Raw genomic sequence first — 25455 nt, forward strand, 5'->3', positions numbered from 1 at the left:
ACGGTACAAATATAAGAAGTCCTAATTATAATGGGTAAAACCCATGGTTGTGTTTGGAGAATTTCAGTCAATGGGTAGAGAATATGATAATAAGCCCGGTTTTTAAAATTTAATGTCTTAAATAATTTAGGGACTCAATGATTCACCGATACAAATTTACCCCAAACAATATGAATTTTGGAACATCACAAGATGCTGGCACCGTGTTGTACTCTCAGAATTACTTAGTTTGTAACATAACTTTTATAAAGTTATTCCTTTTTCCACTGAACCTGAAGGACCAGTTGGACCACAGCAACAAGTGGTGGTAAATACAGTGGTTTTATTATCCCGAATAGAGGTGAATTTTGTCGACTTCAATATAGAATTCCCTTCTTCAGGGAAATAGTATATGGCGTTATTGTATATGACGGCTTGTGAGACTGCAGCTTATAACCCGTGATAATGACAATAATGAAAAGGTATTTTTACCTGTAGATGAAGTTTGACATTATTTGCATCTATAATGCATTAGTGAATAAAAAAATTCACTAATATCCAGTAGCTATTAAATTATATTAATTGTCATATTAGTACGACTAATAGAGAGAGAGTGATATTTTCGTTACCCCCCTGATTATTTTTTTGGAAATGAATGGGTTTGATAATAAATGCCATTTATTTAAGGTGATAATTGATCAAGCTAAAATGTTTATGCCATGTGCTTTTTCACCTGTTGCTTTTTTTGTTAGATTCATAAAGTAATAATTCATATTTGATAACTCACTGACAATATACTGTATTTTGCATTTGATTCGTTTTGACATGTGTTAAAGATAATTTTTATGTTTTATATTATGCACTGCATGACTAATATAGATATTTATCAATTGTGTTTTTACGGTAAGTATTTGATCACCGTGGGAATGATAACATATCTCATTTAAATTATGTTTTGGTGTGATGTGAAAGGATTTGGGATCAGAGATAAAATATAGGGTTTCTGTTTGTATTAACCCCTTAAGGAAAAAGGGCGGTCCCAAAACCCATTGAAAACAATACATTTTGAGCCCGTACATGTATGGGCTTTGTCGTAAAGGGGTTAATATTGTGGATGTGGTCCTACAATAATTGATAGCGTCATTTATTTTGCATATGTGATAGTGATATTAATGAGACAAAATAGGCAAAACCAATATTCTAACAGTCTGTCTAGCTTCGGTTTCTGCGTGCTGGTGTGTGCGCGCATGTCTAGCGCTGGAGATTGTGTATATTTGTTTAGGGCCGGCTCTGTGTGTGTATGTGTGTCTAGCGCTGTAGCCTGTGTGTATGTGTGAGTCTAATAGTCTGTGTGCATGTAACAAGGCTGGGGTACCTCTGTTACGTGCTGACGAGTCCCCCAGTCACACTTCTGCTACTCATGGATCAGTCAGACCACAATTTGTGTAGTAAAACAAGAACAACTTTTATTCTAAACAGTTACTATAACAGATGCAAGTTCTCAAAGTACACAGAACTAGGGCTGCAGCTAACTATTATTTTCATAATTGATTAGTTGGCCGAACAGTTTTTCGATTAATTGTATAAAAAAAAATGTAAAATTTTCACTTGTTTAGATAATTTAATAAACAGGATGTTAAAACCAAACGGTAGAATAAAAAAAAACTTTGATAAAATGCATTTCTTTTTATTTCCCGATCTGCCCCCCCAGTTATGCACATCTGAGCCCAGATATGCCACACTGCCTCCTAGATATGCCACACTGACCTCCCCACATATGTCTTATACCCCCTGATATCCCACAGTGCCCTCATAGGTTCAGAGCTCACTGGCACTTTTAAAAATAAGTACAGGGTTAATCTTCAGTGCCCACAGGAGTTAGATTGCCCTTAGTGTGCCCCCCTTTTACGTCTAACTACACCTTAAGTTAACCTCTTTAAATTCAATTAACCCTCTGTATTAAATTAACCTTTAAGACCCCATCAACCATAACTGCCCTTAAATTAGTTCTGAAGACCCCATTAACCATAACTGCATGTAAATGAACCCTAAACACCACATCAACCCTAACTGCCTCTAAACTAACCCTAAACTACCCATTAACCATTCTGGGCTTCTGGAGTTGGCGCGCTCCTGGGCTTCCTAAGATAAAATCTTTGTTATTAAAGACTCTTCTACGATTACACCTGTTGCCTAAAACCGAAAGTGTAAGCCAAATCCTAGTAAAAGTGAGAGGTGCTATCAGAGGTTGGTGACTTTTTGGTGTGTTGGGGTGCGTGTGTCTGGCGACAGTTTCTGCGTGTTGGGGTGCGTGTGTCTGGCGACAGTTTCTGCGTGTTGGGGTGCGTGTCTCTGGCGACAGTTTCTGCGTGTTGGGGTGCGTGTGTCTGGCGACAGTTTCTGCGTGTTGGGGTGCGTGTCTCTGGCGACAGTTTCTGCGTGTTGGGGTGCGTGTCTGGCGACAGTTTCTGCGTGTGTCTGGCGACAGTTTCTGCGTGTTGGGGTGCGTGTGTCTGGCGACAGTTTCTGCGTGTTGGGGTGCGTGTGTCTGGCGACAGTTTCTGCGTGTTGGGGTGCGTGTCTCTGGCGACAGTTTCTGCGTGTTGGGGTGCGTGTGTCTGGCGACAGTTTCTGCGTGTGTCTGGCGACAGTTTCTGCGTGTTGGGGTGCGTGTGTCTGGCGACAGTTTCTGCGTGTTGGGGTGCGTGTCTCTGGCGACAGTTTCTGCGTGTTGGGGTGCGTGTCTCTGGCGACAGTTTCTGCGTGTTGGGGTGCGTGTGTCTGGCGACAGTTTCTGCGTGTGTCTGGCGACAGTTTCTGCGTGTTGGGGTGCGTGTCTCTGGCGACAGTTTCTGCGTGTTGGGGTGCGTGTCTCTGGCGACAGTTTCTGCGTGTTGGGGTGCGTGTCTCTGGCGACAGTTTCTGCGTGTTGGGGTGCGTGTCTGGCGACAGTTTCTGCGTGTTGGGGTGCGTGTGTCTGGCGACAGTTTCTGCGTGTTGGGGTGCGTGTGTCTGGCGACAGTTTCTGCGTGTTGGGGTGCGTGTCTCTGGCGACAGTTTCTGCGTGTTGGGGTGCGTGTCTCTGGCGACAGTTTCTGCGTGTTGGGGTGCGTGTCTCTGGCGACAGTTTCTGCGTGTTGGGGTGCGTGTCTCTGGCGACAGTTTCTGCGTGTTGGGGTGCGTGTCTGGCGACAGTTTCTGCGTGTTGGGGTGCGTGTGTCTGGCGACAGTTTCTGCGTGTTGGGGTGCGTGTGTCTGGCGACAGTTTCTGCGTGTTGGGGTGCGTGTCTCTGGCGACAGTTTCTGCGTGTTGGGGTGCGTGTCTCTGGCGACAGTTTCTGCGTGTTGGGGTGCGTGTCTCTGGCGACAGTTTCTGCGTGTTGGGGTGCGTGTCTCTGGCGACAGTTTCTGCGTGTTGGGGTGCGTGTCTGGCGACAGTTTCTGCGTGTTGGGGTGCGTGTGTCTGGCGACAGTTTCTGCGTGTTGGGGTGCGTGTCTGGCGACAGTTTCTGCGTGTGTCTGGCGACAGTTTCTGCGTGTTGGGGTGCGTGTGTCTGGCGACAGTTTCTGCGTGTTGGGGTGCGTGTCTCTGGCGACAGTTTCTGCGTGTTGGGGTGCGTGTGTCTGGCGACAGTTTCTGCGTGTTGGGGTGCGTGTCTCTGGCGACAGTTTCTGCGTGTTGGGGTGCGTGTGTCTGGCGACAGTTTCTGCGTGTGTCTGGCGACAGTTTCTGCGTGTGTCTGGCGACAGTTTCTGCGTGTGTCTGGCGACAGTTTCTGCGTGTGTCTGGCGACAGTTTCTGCGTGTGTCTGGCGACAGTTTCTGCGTGTGTCTGGCGACAGTTTCTGCGTGTTAGGGTGCGTGTCTCTGGCGACAGTTTCTGCGTGTTGGGGTGCGTGTGTCTGGCGACAGTTTCTGCGTGTGTCTGGCGACAGTTTCTGCGTGTTGGGGTGCGTGTGTCTGGCGACAGTTTCTGCGTGTTGGGGTGCGTGTCTCTGGCGACAGTTTCTGCGTGTTGGGGTGCGTGTGTCTGGCGACAGTTTCTGCGTGTTGGGGTGCGTGTGTCTGGCGACAGTTTCTGCGTGTTGGGGTGCGTGTCTCTGGCGACAGTTTCTGCGTGTTGGGGTGCGTGTCTGGCGACAGTTTCTGCGTGTTGGGGTGCGTGTGTCTGGCGACAGTTTCTGCGTGTTGGGGTGCGTGTGTCTGGCGACAGTTTCTGCGTGTTGGGGTGCGTGTGTCTGGCGACAGTTTCTGCGTGTTGGGGTGCGTGTGTCTGGCGACAGTTTCTGCGTGTGTCTGGCGACAGTTTCTGCGTGTGTCTGGCGACAGTTTCTGCGTGTGTCTGGCGACAGTTTCTGCGTGTGTCTGGCGACAGTTTCTGCGTGTGTCTGGCGACAGTTTCTGCGTGTGTCTGGCGACAGTTTCTGCGTGTGTCTAGCGACAGTTTCTGCGTGTTGGGGTGCGTGTGTCTGGCGACAGTTTCTGCGTGTTGGGGTGCGTGTGTCTGGCGACAGTTTCTGCGTGTTGGGGTGCGTGTCTCTGGCGACAGTTTCTGCGTGTTGGGGTGCGTGTGTCTGGCGACAGTTTCTGCGTGTGTCTGGCGACAGTTTCTGCGTGTTGGGGTGCGTGTCTCTGGCGACAGTTTCTGCGTGTTGGGGTGCGTGTCTCTGGCGACAGTTTCTGCGTGTTGGGGTGCGTGTGTCTGGCGACAGTTTCTGCGTGTTGGGGTGCGTGTCTCTGGCGACAGTTTCTGCGTGTTGGGGTGCGTGTGTCTGGCGACAGTTTCTGCGTGTTGGGGTGCGTGTCTCTGGCGACAGTTTCTGCGTGTTGGGGTGCGTGTGTCTGGCGACAGTTTCTGCGTGTGTCTGGCGACAGTTTCTGCGTGTTGGGGTGCGTGTGTCTGGCGACAGTTTCTGCGTGTTGGGGTGCGTGTGTCTGGCGACAGTTTCTGCGTGTTGGGGTGCGTGTCTCTGGCGACAGTTTCTGCGTGTTGGGGTGCGTGTGTCTGGCGACAGTTTCTGCGTGTGTCTGGCGACAGTTTCTGCGTGTGTCTGGCGACAGTTTCTGCGTGTTGGGGTGCGTGTGTCTGGCGACAGTTTCTGCGTGTTGGGGTGCGTGTGTCTGGCGACAGTTTCTGCGTGTTGGGGTGCGTGTGTCTGGCGACAGTTTCTGCGTGTGTCTGGCGACAGTTTCTGCGTGTGTCTGGCGACAGTTTCTGCGTGTGTCTGGCGACAGTTTCTGCGTGTTGGGGTGCGTGTGTCTGGCGACAGTTTCTGCGTGTTGGGGTGCGTGTCTCTGGCGACAGTTTCTGCGTGTTGGGGTGCGTGTCTCTGGCGACAGTTTCTGCGTGTTGGGGTGCGTGTCTCTGGCGACAGTTTCTGCGTGTGTCTGGCGACAGTTTCTGTGTGTTGGGGTGCGTGTGTCTGGCGACAGTTTCTGCGTGTTGGGGTGCGTGTCTCTGGCGACAGTTTCTGCGTGTTGGGGTGCGTGTGTCTGGCGACAGTTTCTGCGTGTTGGGGTGCGTGTGGCGACAGTTTCTGCGTGTTGGGGTGCGTGTCTCTGGCGACAGTTTCTGCGTGTTGGGGTGCGTGTCTCTGGCGACAGTTTCTGCGTGTTGGGGTGCGTGTCTCTGGCGACAGTTTCTGCGTGTTGGGGTGCGTGTGTCTGGCGACAGTTTCTGCGTGTGTCTGGCGACAGTTTCTGCGTGTGTCTGGCGACAGTTTCTGCGTGTTGGGGTGCGTGTCTCTGGCGACAGTTTCTGCGTGTTGGGGTGCGTGTCTCTGGCGACAGTTTCTGCGTGTTGGGGTGCGTGTGTCTGGCGACAGTTTCTGCGTGTCTGGCGACAGTTTCTGCGTGTGTCTGGCGACAGTTTCTGCGTGTTGGGGTGCGTGTCTCTGGCGACAGTTTCTGCGTGTTGGGGTGCGTGTCTCTGGCGACAGTTTCTGCGTGTTGGGGTGCGTGTGTCTGGCGACAGTTTCTGCGTGTTGGGGTGCGTGTCTCTGGCGACAGTTTCTGCGTGTTGGGGTGCGTGTGTCTGGCGACAGTTTCTGCGTGTTGGGGTGCGTGTCTCTGGCGACAGTTTCTGCGTGTTGGGGTGCGTGTGTCTGGCGACAGTTTCTGCGTGTGTCTGGTGACAGTTTCTGCGTGTTGGGGTGCGTGTGTCTGGCGACAGTTTCTGCGTGTTGGGGTGCGTGTCTCTGGCGACAGTTTCTGCGTGTTGGGGTGCGTGTGTCTGGCGACAGTTTCTGCGTGTTGGGGTGCGTGTCTCTGGCGACAGTTTCTGCGTGTTGGGGTGCGTGTCTCTGGCGACAGTTTGTGCGTGTTGGGGTGCGTGTCTCTGGCGACAGTTTCTGCGTGTTGGGGTGCGTGTGTCTGGCGACAGTTTCTGCGTGTTGGGGTGCGTGTGTCTGGCGACAGTTTCTGCGTGTTGGGGTGCGTGTGTCTGGCGACAGTTTCTGCGTGTTGGGGTGCGTGTCTCTGGCGACAGTTTCTGCGTGTTGGGGTGCGTGTCTCTGGCGACAGTTTCTGCGTGTCTGGCGACAGTTTCTGCGTGTGTGTGGCGACAGTTTCTGCGTGTGTCTGGCGACAGTTTCTGCGTGTTGGGGTGCGTGTGTCTGGCGACAGTTTCTGCGTGTTGGGGTGCGTGTCTCTGGCGACAGTTTCTGCGTGTTGGGGTGCGTGTCTCTGGCGACAGTTTCTGCGTGTTGGGGTGCGTGTGTCTGGCGACAGTTTCTGCGTGTTGGGGTGCGTGTGTCTGGCGACAGTTTCTGCGTGTTGGGGTGCGTGTCTGGCGACAGTTTCTGCGTGTTGGGGTGCGTGTCTCTGGCGACAGTTTCTGCGTGTTGGGGTGCGTGTGTCTGGCGACAGTTTCTGCGTGTTGGGGTGCGTGTCTCTGGCGACAGTTTCTGCGTGTTGGGGTGCGTGTCTCTGGCGACAGTTTCTGCGTGTTGGGGTGCGTGTGTCTGGCGACAGTTTGTGCGTGTTGGGGTGCGTGTCTCTGGCGACAGTTTCTGCGTGTTGGGGTGCGTGTGTCTGGCGACAGTTTCTGCGTGTTGGGGTGCGTGTCTCTGGCGACAGTTTCTGCGTGTTGGGGTGCGTGTCTCTGGCGACAGTTTCTGCGTGTTGGGGTGCGTGTCTCTGGCGACAGTTTCTGCGTGTCTGGCGACAGTTTCTGCGTGTTGGGGTGCGTGTGTCTGGCGACAGTTTCTGCGTGTGTCTGGCGACAGTTTCTGCGTGTGTCTGGCGACAGTTTCTGCGTGTTGGGGTGCGTGTCTCTGGCGACAGTTTCTGCGTGTTGGGGTGCGTGTCTCTGGCGACAGTTTCTGCGTGTTGGGGTGCGTGTGTCTGGCGACAGTTTCTGCGTGTTGGGGTGCGTGTCTCTGGCGACAGTTTCTGCGTGTTGGGGTGCGTGTGTCTGGCGACAGTTTCTGCGTGTTGGGGTGCGTGTCTCTGGCGACAGTTTCTGCGTGTTGGGGTGCGTGTCTCTGGCGACAGTTTCTGCGTGTTGGGGTGCGTGTCTCTGGCGACAGTTTCTGCGTGTTGGGGTGCGTGTCTCTGGCGACAGTTTGTGCGTGTTGGGGTGCGTGTCTCTGGCGACAGTTTCTGCGTGTTGGGGTGCGTGTGTCTGGCGACAGTTTCTGCGTGTTGGGGTGCGTGTGTCTGGCGACAGTTTCTGCGTGTTGGGGTGCGTGTGTCTGGCGACAGTTTCTGCGTGTTGGGGTGCGTGTCTCTGGCGACAGTTTCTGCGTGTTGGGGTGCGTGTGTCTGGCGACAGTTTCTGCGTGTTGGGGTGCGTGTCTCTGGCGACAGTTTCTGCGTGTTGGGGTGCGTGTGTCTGGCGACAGTTTCTGCGTGTTGGGGTGCGTGTCTCTGGCGACAGTTTCTGCGTGTTGGGGTGCGTGTGTCTGGCGACAGTTTCTGCGTGTGTCTGGCGACAGTTTCTGCGTGTTGGGGTGCGTGTGTCTGGCGACAGTTTCTGCGTGTTGGGGTGCGTGTCTGGCGACAGTTTCTGCGTGTTGGGGTGCGTGTCTCTGGCGACAGTTTCTGCGTGTTGGGGTGCGTGTGTCTGGCGACAGTTTCTGCGTGTGTCTGGCGACAGTTTCTGCGTGTTGGGGTGCGTGTGTCTGGCGACAGTTTCTGCGTGTTGGGGTGCGTGTCTCTGGCGACAGTTTCTGCGTGTTGGGGTGCGTGTGTCTGGCGACAGTTTGTGCGTGTTGGGGTGCGTGTCTCTGGCGACAGTTTCTGCGTGTTGGGGTGCGTGTGTCTGGCGACAGTTTCTGCGTGTTGGGGTGCGTGTCTCTGGCGACAGTTTCTGCGTGTTGGGGTGCGTGTCTCTGGCGACAGTTTCTGCGTGTTGGGGTGCGTGTCTCTGGCGACAGTTTCTGCGTGTCTGGCGACAGTTTCTGCGTGTTGGGGTGCGTGTGTCTGGCGACAGTTTCTGCGTGTGTCTGGCGACAGTTTCTGCGTGTGTCTGGCGACAGTTTCTGCGTGTTGGGGTGCGTGTCTCTGGCGACAGTTTCTGCGTGTTGGGGTGCGTGTCTCTGGCGACAGTTTCTGCGTGTTGGGGTGCGTGTGTCTGGCGACAGTTTCTGCGTGTTGGGGTGCGTGTCTCTGGCGACAGTTTCTGCGTGTTGGGGTGCGTGTGTCTGGCGACAGTTTCTGCGTGTTGGGGTGCGTGTCTCTGGCGACAGTTTCTGCGTGTTGGGGTGCGTGTCTCTGGCGACAGTTTCTGCGTGTTGGGGTGCGTGTCTCTGGCGACAGTTTCTGCGTGTTGGGGTGCGTGTCTCTGGCGACAGTTTGTGCGTGTTGGGGTGCGTGTCTCTGGCGACAGTTTCTGCGTGTTGGGGTGTGTGTGTCTGGCGACAGTTTCTGCGTGTTGGGGTGCGTGTGTCTGGCGACAGTTTCTGCGTGTTGGGGTGCGTGTGTCTGGCGACAGTTTCTGCGTGTTGGGGTGCGTGTCTCTGGCGACAGTTTCTGCGTGTTGGGGTGCGTGTGTCTGGCGACAGTTTCTGCGTGTTGGGGTGCGTGTCTCTGGCGACAGTTTCTGCGTGTTGGGGTGCGTGTGTCTGGCGACAGTTTCTGCGTGTTGGGGTGCGTGTCTCTGGCGACAGTTTCTGCGTGTTGGGGTGCGTGTGTCTGGCGACAGTTTCTGCGTGTGTCTGGCGACAGTTTCTGCGTGTCTGGCGACAGTTTCTGCGTGTTGGGGTGCGTGTGTCTGGCGACAGTTTCTGCGTGTTGGGGTGCGTGTCTCTGGCGACAGTTTCTGCGTGTCTGGCGACAGTTTCTGCGTGTTGGGGTGCGTGTGTCTGGCGACAGTTTCTGCGTGTGTCTGGCGACAGTTTCTGCGTGTGTCTGGTGACAGTTTCTGCGTGTGTCTGGCGACAGTTTCTGCGTGTTGGGGTGCGTGTGTCTGGCGACAGTTTCTGCGTGTTGGGGTGCGTGTGTCTGGCGACAGTTTCTGCGTGTTGGGGTGCGTGTCTCTGGCGACAGTTTCTGCGTGTTGGGGTGCGTGTGTCTGGCGACAGTTTCTGCGTGTGTCTGGCGACAGTTTCTGCGTGTTGGGGTGCGTGTCTGGCGACAGTTTCTGCGTGTTGGGGTGCGTGTGTCTGGCGACAGTTTCTGCGTGTTGGGGTGCGTGTGTCTGGCGACAGTTTCTGCGTGTGTCTGGCGACAGTTTCTGCGTGTGTCTGGCGACAGTTTCTGCGTGTGTCTGGCGACAGTTTCTGCGTGTGTCTGGCGACAGTTTCTGCGTGTGTCTGGCGACAGTTTCTGCGTGTTGGGGTGCGTGTCTCTGGCGACAGTTTCTGCGTGTTGGGGTGCGTGTCTCTGGCGACAGTTTCTGCGTGTGTCTGGCGACAGTTTCTGCGTGTTGGGGTGCGTGTGTCTGGCGACAGTTTCTGCGTGTTGGGGTGCGTGTGTCTGGCGACAGTTTCTGCGTGTGTCTGGCGACAGTTTCTGCGTGTGTCTGGCGACAGTTTCTGCGTGTGTCTGGCGACAGTTTCTGCGTGTTGGGGTGCGTGTGTCTGGCGACAGTTTCTGCGTGTTGGGGTGCGTGTCTCTGGCGACAGTTTCTGCGTGTTGGGGTGCGTGTCTCTGGCGACAGTTTCTGCGTGTTGGGGTGCGTGTCTCTGGCGACAGTTTCTGCGTGTGTCTGGCGACAGTTTCTGTGTGTTGGGGTGCGTGTGTCTGGCGACAGTTTCTGCGTGTTGGGGTGCGTGTCTCTGGCGACAGTTTCTGCGTGTTGGGGTGCGTGTGTCTGGCGACAGTTTCTGCGTGTTGGGGTGTGTGTGTCTGGCGACAGTTTCTGCGTGTTGGGGTGCGTGTCTCTGGCGACAGTTTCTGCGTGTTGGGGTGCGTGTCTCTGGCGACAGTTTCTGCGTGTTGGGGTGCGTGTCTCTGGCGACAGTTTCTGCGTGTCTGGCGACAGTTTCTGCGTGTTGGGGTGCGTGTGTCTGGCGACAGTTTCTGCGTGTGTCTGGCGACAGTTTCTGCGTGTGTCTGGCGACAGTTTCTGCGTGTGTCTGGCGACAGTTTCTGCGTGTTGGGGTGCGTGTCTCTGGCGACAGTTTCTGCGTGTTGGGGTGCGTGTCTCTGGCGACAGTTTCTGCGTGTTGGGGTGCGTGTGTCTGGCGACAGTTTCTGCGTGTTGGGGTGCGTGTCTCTGGCGACAGTTTCTGCGTGTTGGGGTGCGTGTGTCTGGCGACAGTTTCTGCGTGTTGGGGTGCGTGTCTCTGGCGACAGTTTCTGCGTGTTGGGGTGCGTGTGTCTGGCGACAGTTTCTGCGTGTGTCTGGCGACAGTTTCTGCGTGTTGGGGTGCGTGTGTCTGGCGACAGTTTCTGCGTGTTGGGGTGCGTGTCTCTGGCGACAGTTTCTGCGTGTTGGGGTGCGTGTGTCTGGCGACAGTTTCTGCGTGTTGGGGTGCGTGTCTCTGGCGACAGTTTCTGCGTGTTGGGGTGCGTGTCTCTGGCGACAGTTTCTGCGTGTTGGGGTGCGTGTCTCTGGCGACAGTTTGTGCGTGTTGGGGTGCGTGTCTCTGGCGACAGTTTCTGCGTGTTGGGGTGCGTGTGTCTGGCGACAGTTTCTGCGTGTTGGGGTGCGTGTGTCTGGCGACAGTTTCTGCGTGTTGGGGTGCGTGTGTCTGGCGACAGTTTCTGCGTGTTGGGGTGCGTGTCTCTGGCGACAGTTTCTGCGTGTTGGGGTGCGTGTCTCTGGCGACAGTTTCTGCGTGTCTGGCGACAGTTTCTGCGTGTTGGGGTGCGTGTGTCTGGCGACAGTTTCTGCGTGTGTCTGGCGACAGTTTCTGCGTGTGTCTGGCGACAGTTTCTGCGTGTTGGGGTGCGTGTCTCTGGCGACAGTTTCTGCGTGTTGGGGTGCGTGTCTCTGGCGACAGTTTCTGCGTGTTGGGGTGCGTGTCTCTGGCGACAGTTTCTGCGTGTTGGGGTGCGTGTCTCTGGCGACAGTTTCTGCGTGTTGGGGTGCGTGTCTCTGGCGACAGTTTCTGCGTGTTGGGGTGCGTGTCTCTAGCGTCAGACACAGAAAGGTTGGAACGCAGCACTCGGTAGTGAGATGGCGCACGAGCCGGGGTACCACCAAGTCCTTCAATAAATCCAAAATAAAGACGCAGAGGCTCAGCACTCAAGTGATAAGGTGAGTTTATTTCACGCAGGCAACGTTTCGTCGCGCAGGTCTTTCTCAAGTGCACACTCAAATATTTATGCAAAATATGTGATTAAGGGGTCGGACGCATCCGATCCTACATAACAATTTAAAGTGACAGTGCAAACTGACCAGTCTATACATAAAGTGCAAAGCCAGTCAATGTGTATATAAATATTATTATATAAAAAGTGAATAAATATGAAAGTGAAGTGATAAATATACTACAAATATATATCTATTATATGAAAAAAGTGTACGCAAGTTTAAAATGAACACTCTACTACAAATACAGACACTATATGATCTAAAGATATTACTGTAACTAAATTGTAGCTTTATAATATACAATATTAAAGATCAGTCTGTCAACGCAGCTGCACCAGTTAAATATTTCATAATCTCTAATATTTCATAATCTCAAAAAAGCATTAAATAAACCTACAGGACCAGCTGCGTATAATAAATGAATAAACATCAGCTGAGTTGAAATAAACAATCTAAAAGATAACGGATAATGTTTAAGTTAATAAATATATATAAAAATGTTTTTACAAAATAATTTAAATCACAATCATTCTAAATGTCTCATATTTGGGTATGGCTTTCACACAAATGAACAGCCTATGACGCTTGGTATGGTATTTCCAAGTAGTCTCCCATCCATGTGCTAACCAGGCACAGATTTGCTTAGCTCCCGAGATCAGTCTGTTTTTTTGATATGATGATAGATATTTGTAGTATATTTATCACTTCACTTTCATATTTATTCAGACTTTTTATATAATTATTTATATATACACATTGACTGGCTTTGCACTTTATGTATAGACTGATCAGTTTGCACTGTCGCTTTAAATTGTTATGTAGGATCGGGTGCGTCCAACCCCTTAATCACTTGTTGTTGCATAAATACTTGAATGTGTGCACTAATGCTTTAAGGCTTGAGAAAGACCTGCGTGTTGAAATGTTGCCTGCGTGAAATACTCACCTTCTCATTTGAGTTTTGAGCCTCTGCTTCTTTATTTTGGATCTCTAGTGTCTGAGTCTGAGTGTTGCTGTGTGTCTAGCTTTGGTTTCTGAGTGTTGGGGGGGTGTGTCTGGCGTTTGAGCGCGCGCTTGGCGTCTGAGCGTATTTGTGTAGTGCTGGGGTCTGTCTGGTGTCAGAATCTGTTAGTGTGTCTAGCTCCAGAGTCTATATGTGCATCGGTGTGTATGTGTAGCGTCAGATGTCTTTTCACTAGATCTGGTGCTGTGATTTGCTTCTCTTCTCTGCCCAGTCTCTCTCACTCTCATAGCTGTGATGTTAGACATATAGAAAAATTTGTGTGCGTGTTTGTGTAGGGTTGGGGGGCATGTGCCTGTGTCTGGCGCATGGGCCAGGAGTACATGTGTGTGTCTATTGATTGGATCTCTGTGTTTGTGTAGCACTGGGGTGTGTCTGGGGTCAGAATCTTAGTGTGCGAGTGTGTTTTGTGTAGTGTGCGAGCGTGTGTGCGCGCGTGTGCATTTGTGTGTACTCTGGGACTTTGCGATGTGTGTTTAGCGCCGGAGTCTGAGTGTTTGTGTAGTGCTGGACTCTGTGTGTGCCTGGCGTGAGAGTCTGTTTGTGTGTCTAGTTTGAGTCACTGTGTGCACGGCTGTCCAGCGCTGGGATTTTTGTGAGTGTTTGTCTGTTGTGTTGTCTAGTGCTGGAGTCTGTGGGCGTCTGTGTGCGCAGTGTCAGTCTGTGTCTAGTGCCAGAATCTGTGTGTGTTGGCATGTGTGTGGCTCTTGTATGCGTGGGAGTGTGCCTAGTGCTGGAGTTGTTCGAGTTGAAGTGTATCTGTACATTTGTTTTTATTTTGTTTGTTTTTTTTAACATGACGTATGTTACAGGTACACGTGTACCGTGTGTGCTCACCGACCAGTTTTTGACACCATTGAAATGCTGTCTGTACACCGGAACGGGAAAAAACATGTAGCTGGTGAGTGACGGCTTTTAAGGAAAAAGTTATTATAATAATAATTCAGATTGCTTAATAATGCTTTAAACTGATGATATGGTGGCTGAACCCCTGTAATGTGCTAGCCTGCTAACCCTCTATGGACTGCAGTATGTGCCAAACGGGGATAAGATTTATGTATTGAAGATGAAATTCCCCTAAACACAGTTCTCTACCACCGGCCACCTTACCCTGGATCGATATATAGAGAAGCTTTCTACTGCACCATCAGTTACTAGTCGTCCTGTGGTTTGACCCTCTGGTGTTCCCTGAATCCACCCCCCTGCTTTACCAACTATGACCGTGGCTCTCACCCTTTGGAGTATGTGGTGTCGTAAGCTCTTCCTCATGGGAACCGTTTCTTAATTGACTCCCTTGTTCTGTAATCCTGAGTTTACCTCCAGATTTCTATGGTGGAAGGGTGCTGTCTTTCCAAGAATTTAAAGAATCTAACCATATCCCTAATACTGAAATCTTCTGCTAATTACAAATATGTATGGCTGCAACTAACTATTTTCATAATCGATTAGTTGGCCGATTTATTTCTTAGATTAATCGGATAAAAGAATGAATGTAAATTTATTTTATTTAAAATTTAATAAATAAATGATAAATACAAACAGTGGAATAAAAATAAAACATTGATAAAATGTATTTCTTGTCTTTATTTCCAACCAGCCCCCCTAATTTATGCACATTTGAGCATGCCGCGCTGCCTGCCACAAATGCTGCGCTGCCTGCCACAAATGCCGCGCTGCCTGCCACAAATGCAACTGTGGCCCCTGATACACTACTCCATCCTCCCCAGACATGCTATTGTCCTCCCAACATATGCCACTCCACTCTACCCCCACATATGCCACTGTGGCCCCAGATATGCCTTATACACCCTGATACACCACTCTGTCGTCCCTAGATATGCCTTATACCCCCCCAATATCTCAGTCCCCTCATAGTCACAGACCTGTTTGCATCACACTGACACCATACTTTTATAAATAAGTACTGGGTTAATCTTCACTGCCCCCAGGATTTAGATTCTCCTTAGTTTGTCCCCCCTTTACCTCTAACTGCACCTTAAGTTAACTTTATTAAATTAACCCTCAGTCCTCATCATTAAATTAACCCTAAATACCCCATCAACCCAAATTACACAAAATTAACTCTAAACACCCCATCAACCACAGCATCCCCCAAATTAACTCTAAACACCCCATCAACCACAGCTGCTTCTAAATTAACCTTAAACACCCCATTAACCATAACTGCTCCTAAATTAACCGCCACCTCCCCTAACAGCCCAAATATTACTTTTCCACTTAGTCAGATGTTTGTTGCAGCCATGTGGTTCTGGGAGAAGGAAGGGGCGGGGCCAGCTGTCATAGTGATTACAGGGAGGGACTGGTAAGAAGGAACTGCTGCTGTATTGTCGTTTTAAGCCACACAAGTTTTTATTTTATATATAATATATATAAATAAATACAACTTGTCACCAATGCCGCGCTGACTGCCACATATGCAACATATATATTTTTTTTTCTCCAGGACAAGAAGGGCTTTCTTTGGATGACATTGTTTCGATTGTATCATTTACTAAGTGATTTATTAAAAAGAGTAAAAAAAAAAAAAAGGGTGAATGTTTTAGAAAAAGGTTTTACTCATATATGAAAGGTAATGAAAAAAACCTGATAAATAGATTCTACTATTTGTCCTGAGTTTAGAAGTACCCAATGGTTTGTTTTTCATTTTTTGTGCATGTTATTGGACGGTAAGTACAGGTAGCGGTTTGCCATTTCAAAACCATTATTTCCAAATCTGTTAATTCTTCCCTCATGTGCCCTTTCGGGTATCTTTGAAGCTGGCCAATGCAATTTACACCATCAAATCATATATTTAAAACTAGACACCCCCAGGTGTTGGTAATTTAACTCTTTGCATGCACATATTTTACCACCGGCATTTGTCAAAGTTTGCAGTAGTGTTTTGTGTGTATTTCCCCCCCCCCACACACCTACTTTATGTATGAATTTACAGCTCCTGGTATATGTCGCTGTGACACGACACCAATATGTGTTCAGAAACATATTTTGAGTAAAGTGATACCCCACATGTATGTGTTTATTTTTTTTTTGGGGGGGGGGCTAAAAGACTACATCTGGGATGTGTATTCTAATTGGAAATTAGATGTGTCCATCCCCCCCCCCCCGTGTTAATTGGGACATTGTTTAACCCGGCCAATTCATTTTACCCCATCAAATTATATATTAAAAGTAGACACCCCATGGGCATTTATTATGTCAGTCTTTTAACTCTTTCCATGCAAGAATTGTTTTAAGCTAATGTGCTAATTGTAGGACTTGCTCACAAGAATATTTATGTATATATTTTATTTTCCTTTATTTAATTTTTTATCTTTAGGAAGTTGAAGGTTCCCCTGATGGTGACATCAGTGGGACATTTCAAAATTTTTCTTTTATTTACTAATCAAACTGATTAGAAAGCTGGGCTTCATTGACTTGCATGGTTGAATGCAGTACCTGTATTCAACCTGCAAGTGGAGCCAGAGTTCTCTAGAGGGTCTGGAGACTCTCTGGCTAACTTTTCCAACTTGAATATATATTTAATTTATTTTTTACAGGGTGGAATCACTTGGAGTGGTGACAGCCTGTCCTGGGGTGAGTGGTGTTGCAGAATGCCTCCTGATTGAGGCTATTGAGGTTTAGGAGGTGCTCGTTGATCGCCATACAGTGTTTGGATGTTGATGCTCTGGGGAGGGGCCAGACATGGCCCCTAGTGCCACAAGCTGCTTCAGGGAAGAGGGTTGTGTGTTGATAGGGTCCCCACACAAGTGTTGGGAACTGACACACCATCCCCTGCTGCCTGATTGCTCCATGAGAGTGACAGTGCAGCGTTAACTCTTTCAATGCTGCAATTGTGGCATTTTAGGGGTGAATACCCGTTTTGTTGGTGGCTCTGCCGCTGGTGGTCTGCGTGGAAGCCCAGGCAGACCAGCAACAGTGAAAATGAGCCCCTACAAGCCCTTTGATCATTCTTGTAGGCATGGAAGCTTACAGGAGTGATCAGAGAGACTCCTACTCGGAATGGCTGCTCTATAGACCAGCAGTTGTGTTCCTGTTGCCAGAGGCAGCTTCAGGGACAGTGGGAGAGGGTTGTTTGGTCTCCACATGAGTTTGGATTTGATCCGATTTTTCTCAGTAATCTGGATGAATTGGTTCAGTAGAGTGAACCATTCATTTGTAGCGGTTCAGTGTGTGAATCATGCAGTTTTAACCTGATCCTAGAGTGAGTCTTCTGTAGAGCACTCAGACGCGGACTCTGGGATTAGGTTACAGCTCATTAGTTCAGAGGAACAATGACTCATAGAGTTGGTTGTTAAAAGATTCGAATCTTACAGATATCACTGATACCATACTTTTATAAATACATTAGTAATCTTCACTGCCTCCAGGATTTAGATTCCTCTTAGTTTGCTTTCATTTAACTTTTTTAAATTATTAAATTAACCTTAAAGACCCCATTAACTATAACTGCCCCTAAAATAACCCTAAACACCCCATTCACTACAACTGCCCCTAATATTAACCCTAAAGACACCATTAAGCATAACTGCTGCTGAATAAATTGCATGTGCTATAGATAAATTACCTAATAAATTGCTATGGTTGATGGTGTCTTTAACTTTATTAAATTAACACTAACTTAAGGTGCAGTATGACGTAAAGGGGGGCAAACTAAGGGGAATGTAAATCCTGGGGTCAGTGAAGATGATTAATGAATTTCTTTATAAAAGTATGGTGTCAGTGGTATTTCTGAAAAATCGGGATCCCTGTAAGATTCGGATCTTACAACGATTCTCTGCCTTTAGTGACATCGCTAGAGTAGGCAGGCAGGCAGGAGGGTTCATTGGATGTAATGAATGGGGCGAGGCCAATCGTCAGTGTGACTGCAGGGAGGGACTGGGAAAGAGTAACTGAATGATACGAAGATTCGGATCATGAATCGGATCATTTCAATGAACGAGTGAAAATGAACCAATTAACTTTACTGATCCGAACCTCATCACTAGTGGAGACCAGCCCCAACTCTTGTCTGCTACCTGTTTGCTCCATTAACAGTGACAGTGCAGCGTTAAGCCCTTCAATGTTGGGATTTCGGCATTTTAGGGGTTAATACCTGTTTTTGTTTGGGGCTCTGCTGCTGGTGGTCTGCCTGGAAGCCCTGGCAGACCAGCAACAGCAAACAATGAGCTGGAAGCCTCTAGGAGTGATCAGAGACCCCTCCCTGCAATGGCTGCTCTATAGACCAGCAGTTGTGTTGTAGCTGTGAGAGGCAGCTTCAGGGACAGGTGGAGAGGGGGGTCTTTGGTCTCCACATGAGTGTGGAGAATAGTGATGTCTGGATTATGTTTGAATCATTGATTTGATTATTTTCAATGATCAGTCTACTGAACGGATTAATCCACAGTGATTCATTTGTAGCGGTTCAGTGTGTGAATCATGCAGTTGTAACCTGATCCTAGAGCAGGGGCGTCCAATATGTGGCACGCGGGGTGCGGGCCGCGTAAGATCGGCAGCCAGGGCAACCGATCTTACGTGAGCCGCACCTCAAGCCCTGCTACTTACTTGTGGGAGGGTCTTCTGGACTGCACAGAGGAAGCGGAGTTCACGTGACATCATACTTCCTCTGTGCTTTAGCAGAGAAGGCAGAGGGAGGCCGTGCCACCTGCTGAAGTCTGTGAGTGGCATTGAGGGGCTGAAGTGCAGGTAAGGGGGTGGGGAGGGTGTTTGAATGAGTGTGTGTGATTGAGGGAATGAATCTGTGAATTAATGATTCTATGAATAAATGAGTGTGTGCGATAGCATGGATGTGTAAGTGCTGGAACCTAGGCATGATGGGACTGTGATTGCTGTTAGCAATCACACTCCTATCATGCCAAGTCAGCCAGTACATGGTGAAACCTGGTCAGCTGCCCCCCTTGTGTAGGGATGCTGCCAGCAGTATGGGGTCTGCACATCACTTACAGCCACCCTGTACCAGCATGTACTGGCTGACTTGGCATGATAGGAGTGTGATTGCTAACAGCAATCACAGTCCCATCATGCCTAGGTTCCAGCATTTACTGGATGGATGTGTAAGTGCTGGAACCTAGGCACGATGGGACTGTGACTACTGTTAGCAATCACACTCCTATCATGCCAAGTCAGCCAGTACATGCTGAAACCTAGCTAGGTGCCCCCCTTGTGTAGTGATGCTGCCAGCAGTATGGGGTCTGCACATCACTTACAGCCACCCTGTACCAGCATGTACTGGCTGACTTGGCATGATAGGAGTGTGATTGCTCACAGCGAGCACAGTCCCATCATGCCTAGGTTCCAGCATTTACTGTTTGCCTGGGTATGATAGTGTGATTGCTGTTAGCAATCACACTCCTATCATGCCAAGTCATATTGCTAATTTTGTCCAATTGTGTGTTACCTACTTTTATTAAACATGTAAGTTTTTATTATTTTTAAAGGTGGGGGTTATTTTAGGTTTTGGCTAAGTGAACCCTGAATGTTTTGGTCCAGAATTTTCATTTTAGTTAATCCCTAGAATAAATCTAGGGAATCCTGAATTTGTAGTCGCAGAACTTTCAAGGCCCAGAAATCAGTGAGAGGAAGAGTAAAGGTTTTGTGTTATTTTACTTTATTTTAATCTGCATATTTTATTAAAGGCCATATTTTTTGTCACAGTGAAAAAGAGTGTGGCCCGCGCACGTATACAATTCTGATGAAGTGGCCCGCTGCCGAAAAAACGTGGACACCCCTGTCCTAGAGTGATTCATTTGCATAGCACTCACAGACTCTTGGATCAGGTTACAGTTCATTAATTCACGGAGGAAGGATGACTCAGAGTTGTTCAAAGATTCAGATCTTTCAGGGTTTTGGATTTTACAGAGAATATCACTGACGCCATACTTTTATAAATCAATACATTAATAATTTTCACTGCCCCCAGGATTTAGCGTCCCCTTAGTTTGCTCCCCTTTACCTCTAACTGCTCTCGAAGTAAACTTTATTAAATTAAATTAACCCTTAGTCATCAGCATTAAATTAACCTTAAAGACCCTATCAACCATAACTGCTCCTAACTTTAACCTAAATACCCCATTAACCATAACTGCCCCTAAATTAGTCCTAAACACCCATTAATCATAACTACCCTTGAAATGAACCCTAAAGACCTCATTAACCATAGCTGCCTCTGAGTTAATTGCATGTACTCCAGATAAATTACCTAATTAATTGGTATGGTTGATGGGGTCTTTAGTGTAAATTTATATGCATTAAGGGTTAATGTAATGCCGATGACTGAGGGTTAATTTAATTTAAATAAAGTTAACTGAAGGTGCAGTTAGAGGTAAAGGGGGGGGCTAACTAAAGGGAATCTAAATCCTGGGGCAGTGAAGATTATTAATGTATTTACATATAAAAGTGTGGTGTTGGTGATATTCTCTGAATGATCTGCATTCCTGTAAGATTTGAATCTTTGAAGGATTCTCTGCCTTCAGTGACATCGCTAGAGTAGGCAGGCAGGCAGGAGGGTTCATTGGATGTAATGAAAGGGGTGGGGCCAATCGTCAGTGTGACTGCAGGGAGGGACTGGGAGAGCGTAACTCCTGTGAGTCACACTGAATGATCTGAAGATTTGGATCATGAATCGGATCATTTCAATGAAATAGCTGAAATGATCTGACTCACCTTTGAATGTCTCATCGCTGGTGGAGACCAACCCTCCCCTCCTGCCTGCTTGCTCGGTTAAGAGTGACAGTGCAGCGTTAACCTCTTCAATGTTGTGATTGTGGAATTTTAGGGGATAATACCAGTTTTGTTTGGGGCTCTGCTGCTGGTGGTCTGCGTGGAAGCCTTGGTAGACCAGCAACAGCTTTTGTAGGCATGGAAGCCTGTAGGAGTGATCAGAGAGAGTCCTCCCTGCAATGGCTGCTCTATAGACCAGCAATTGCGTCCCGGCTGTCAGAGGCAGCTTCAGGGACAGCGGGAGAGGGTTCTTTGGTCTCCACATGAGTGTTGAGAATAGTGATGTGTGACTCATGAACGAATTGTTAATTTGATCTTTAATGTTTTTTTTTCCCCCCCAGTGATCAGTCTACTGAACCGATTTTATCCGGAACGATTTGTTTGTAGCAGTTCAGTGTGTGAATCATGCAGTTGTAACCTGATCCTAGAGTGAGTCTTCTGCAGAGCACTCAGACACTGGGATGGGGTTACAGCTCATTAATTTGTAGTCAGTTGTTCAAAGATTCAAATGTTACAGAGAATATCACTGACACCATACTTTTATAAATACATTAACAATCTTCACTGCCCCAGGATTTAGATTCCCCTTAGTTTGCTCCCCTTTACCTGTAACTGCTCTTTAAATAAATTTTATTAAATTAATTTAATCCTCAGGCATTGGCATTAAATTAACCTTAAAGACCACATTAACTATAACTGACCCTAACATTAACCCTAAACAAAATATCAACCATACCTGCCCATAACTTTAATGTAAATACTGCATTAACCATAACTGTGCTATAAATGAACCCTAAAAATCCCCATTTAACATAACTGTCCCAAAATTAACCCTAAACCCCCATTAACCATAGCTGCTCTTGAATTGCATTTACTCTAGATAAATTATCTAATAAATTAGTATGGTTATTGGGGCATTAGGGTTAATTTAATTGTGATGACTGAGGGTAAGGTTAATAAATTTAATAAAGTTTTATATTAAGGTGCAGTTAGAGGTAAAGGAGGGCAAAGTAAGGGAGATCTAAATCCTGGGGGCAGTGAAGATTATTAATTAATTTCTTTATAAAAGTATGGTGTTGGTAATATTTTCTGAATTATTTGATCCTTGTAAGATTTTGATCCTTGAACAATTCTCTGCCTTCAGTGACAGGCAGGCAGGAGGGATCATTGACTGTAATGAAAGGGGCCAATTGATAGTGTGAGTGCAGGGAGGCACTGGGAAACAGTAACTCTTGTCACCCTGAATGATCAGAAGATTTGCATCATTAAGAGTGGCAGTGCAGGGTTAACCTCCTCAATGTTGCGATTGTGGCTTTTTAGGGGTTAATATCTGTTTAGTTTGGGGCTCTGCTGCTGTTGGTCTGCCTGGAAGCCCAGGCAGATCAGCAATGGTGAAAAAGAGCCCCCATAAGCCCTTTGATCAGTCTTTTAGGCATGGAAGTCTACAGGAGTGATCAGAGAGATCAGCTATTGTGTCCCAGCTGCCAGAGGCAGCATAAGGGACGGGGAGGAGAGGGTTCTTTATTTTCCACATGAGTGTGGAGACCAGCCCCTATCCTCCACTGTTGCCTGATCACTTCACGAGAGCGACAGTGAAGTATTAACTCCTTTTAATGTTGTGATGTGTATGACTCAATTGTGGCGTTGCAGGGGTTAACATTTGTTTCTACAAGCTTTTTGGGGTAAATATCAGTCAATGCTGTGCTCCAATGGAGCATCAGCATTGAAAGAGTTTAAATAATTACCAAAAGGAAATAGGATCCAAAATGATAGCAGTGACCTGAAAGTCCAGGTTGCTTCCACGTGAAAAGCTGTGAGTTTAGTAAGTGGGCTGATGATGGTCAGATTGCTCTTGGCTAATAGGAGTGATCTGATCATTATGGCAGCCTCTGGATGACACTGCCTTAGAAAGAGAGAGGGGTCATTTAAGGTAAATGTGGGAAGTGGGGCTGCAACTAACTATTATTTTCATAATTGATTAGTTGGCTGATTATTTTTTCGATTAATCGGATAAGAAAAAATTTACATTTTTCATTTATTTAAAATAATTTAATAAACGATGTTAAATACAAACGCAGAATAAAAAAAAAAAACCTGAAAATGTATTTCTTGTCTTTATTTCCCAACCAGCCCCCCCAATTTATGCAAATTTTAGCACAGACATGCCACGCTGCCTCCCACATATACCACTCCACGCTGCCTCCCACATATACCACTCCACGCTGCCTCCCACATGCACATTTGAGCCCAGGCTTGCCACGCTGCCTCCCAGACATGCCACTCCACGCTGCCTCCCAGACATGCCACTCCACGCTGCCTCCCAGACATGCCACTCCACGCTGCCTCCCAGACGTGCCACTCCACGCTGCCTCCCAGACGTGCCACTCCACGCTGCCTCCCAGACGTGCCACTCCACGCTGCCTCCCAGACGTGCCACTCCACGCTGCCTCCCAGACGTGCCACTCCACGCTGCCTCCCAGACGTGCCACTCCACGCTGCCTCCCAGACGTGCCACTCCACGCTGCCTCCCAGACGTGCCACTCCACGCTGCCTCCCAGACGTGCCACTCCACGCTGCCTCCCAGACGTGCCACTCCACGCTGCCTCCCAGACGTGCCACTCCACGCTGCCTCCCAGACGTGCCACTCCACGCTGCCTCCCACATGTGCCACTGTGCCTGATACGCCTTATACCCCCTGATACACCACTCCATCCTCCCCAGACATGCCACACTGCCCTCCCCACATATGCCTTATATATCGTATATGCCTTATACCCCCAGATAGCTCATAGTCCCCTCAGAGTCACAGACCTGTTCGCATCACACTGACACCATACTTTTATAAATAAGTACTGGGTTAATCTTCACTGCCCCCAGGATTTAGATTCCCCTTAGTCTGCCCCCCCTTTACCTCTAACTGCGCTTTAAGTTAACTTTATTAAATTAACCCTCAGTCCTCATCATTAACACTAAACACCCCATCAACCACAACAGCCCCTAAATTAACCCTAAACACCCCATTAACCACAACTGCCTCAAATTAACCCCAAACACCCCATTAACCACAACTGCCTCAAATTAACCCCAAACACCCCATTAACCATAGCTGCCCCTAAATTAACCCTAAACACCCCATTAACCATAGCTGTCCCTAAATTAAACCACACCTCCCCTAACTTTCAGCAGCCCACATATTAATTTTTATACTTAGATGAGTGTCACAGCCATGTGGTTCTGGCCTCTTGGGAGAAGGAAGGGGGCGGGGCCAGTTGTCATAGTGATTACAGGGAGGGGCTAGTAAGTAGGAGCTGCTGCTGTGAGTCACTGAAACGGTTTGTATAATGAGGGGTATTTTTCTGAGTGTTTGCTCTGAAAAAACCCTCATTTTATAATCGCTAAAAATCGAATGAAGTAATCGATAATGAAATTCGTTGGCAACGATTTTCATTATTGATTTATTATCGATTTTATCGATTAGTTGTTGCAGCCCTAGTGGGAAGAAACAAATAAAAAAATAAATTACATAATAATTACCTGTTCATTTGTTGGTGACATTTAAAGTCACTGATTATTTATTGGTTTTCCTGATCAATGTCAGTGGCCTAAACTTGTCACTACCAAGCCTGAAAGCTGTCCAAATTACCCTAGTTGAACACCTTGACTTGTCTACTGTTCATAAACATATACATTTATGGGGTGATTAACAGTGGTGGCTTCCAAAAAGTCCCAAATAGCATATGGGCCCAGTAAACTGATTTCAGAAAATTCCATATTTGAAAAGTGAAATGTGCATTTTCTAGTTTCGGCCTCATAGCTTCCTTCAAAAAAATGCATGAGCCATGCATGTGAGGCCTTGTTGGAAGTGTTGGGTGTTGGTGAATGAAATGTGGTATCTTTTTCTGCACTTGGTCATATTCTATATAAAATATGAAATCTAAAGCAACATTCCTTTTTTAAAATCTGTTTAGCTAAATATTTGAGGAATGGGACCCTTCCTGTATGGCCCGAGATTAAATCTCAGATTAACCATCAATGTTTTGCAGAAAAATATTTTTATATGGAAATTAATGCAAAAGAGAAATATATGAGCTAATCTGGCATTGTTGTCTTTTACATACTTGGTAAAATAAATTTCTTTTGTTTTATTTCTGTGCGTTGAAACCATTGATACTATGCTTATGTCTTTCTCCATGGCATATGTTCTTGGAACTCCTTTTATACCTTTTTTTTTCCTCCTAGAAATTCTCCTTCTCGGAAGCTTGGTGTGAATGATAGGAACTTCAATGTGAACTATTAACATTGGATCAGATGGGGATTGTCTAAATGACATTAGATAATAGATATACTTTATACCCCGAAATGTGCAATAATGCAAATTGTATGTTTGTCTATTTCTGTCTATATTGTTTTATGGAAAAAATATATTAAATAATGAAATAAAAAGAAATCTAAAGCAACTTTGCAATGTATGCACAAAAAAACCCCCATGAATTTAGCAGCAATTGGTGATAAAATCCTTGTTTGAAAAGTGTGAAAATGAACCTAGTTGGACACTGACTTATTTGCTGTTCATAAATGTATAATTTTGGGGGGATAATCAGTATCTGTGACAACTATTGCAGTTATTCGCCTACCATGGCAAATTAGAAAACGATTAGATGTTAAAAATGTGATGCATGCCTTGCGATATTTGCCATATACTGGTTAAAATGGCTGAAACATCTGGCCATATTGGGTGGCTTCCACATCAGGAGAAGTTAAAGAATATTATTTTTATAATTTATGTTTAAAATTTATAATTTTTTATAATGTATCATTTTCCCTCCAAGTTTTACTAAACAATGTACTACCCAGTTTAACATTGTTTCAAATGAAAGTCCTACTTGTGCTTAAAACCCCCCAATATATGATTTGTGTGGGTGCACTGATTGAGAAGAGAGAAATAACAGTTGAAGAAAGACATAACAAAACCACAAACGGCTCTGGTCTTTTAGCGACACCTTGGTAACAAAAATCA

General features: G+C 47.6%; 1 protein-coding gene across 1 annotated transcript in view; it reads left to right on the forward strand.

The window, feature by feature from the left end:
- The window catches only part of LOC149280531 (sodium channel modifier 1-like), a 57530-nt gene that overhangs the window by 3809 nt on the left and 28266 nt on the right, over positions 1-25455 (forward strand). The window contains exon 3 of the mRNA XM_089500503.1: positions 13514-13602. Within this exon, the coding sequence (XP_089356629.1) occupies positions 13514-13602 (89 nt within the window). The remainder of the gene's footprint in view (positions 1-13513; positions 13603-25455) is intronic.

Source organism: Sceloporus occidentalis, unplaced genomic scaffold (assembly GCF_023333645.1).
Source record: "Sceloporus occidentalis isolate IW3139 unplaced genomic scaffold, rSceOcc1.0.p SCAF_155, whole genome shotgun sequence".
Classification (NCBI taxonomy): Eukaryota; Metazoa; Chordata; class Lepidosauria; order Squamata; family Phrynosomatidae; genus Sceloporus; species Sceloporus occidentalis.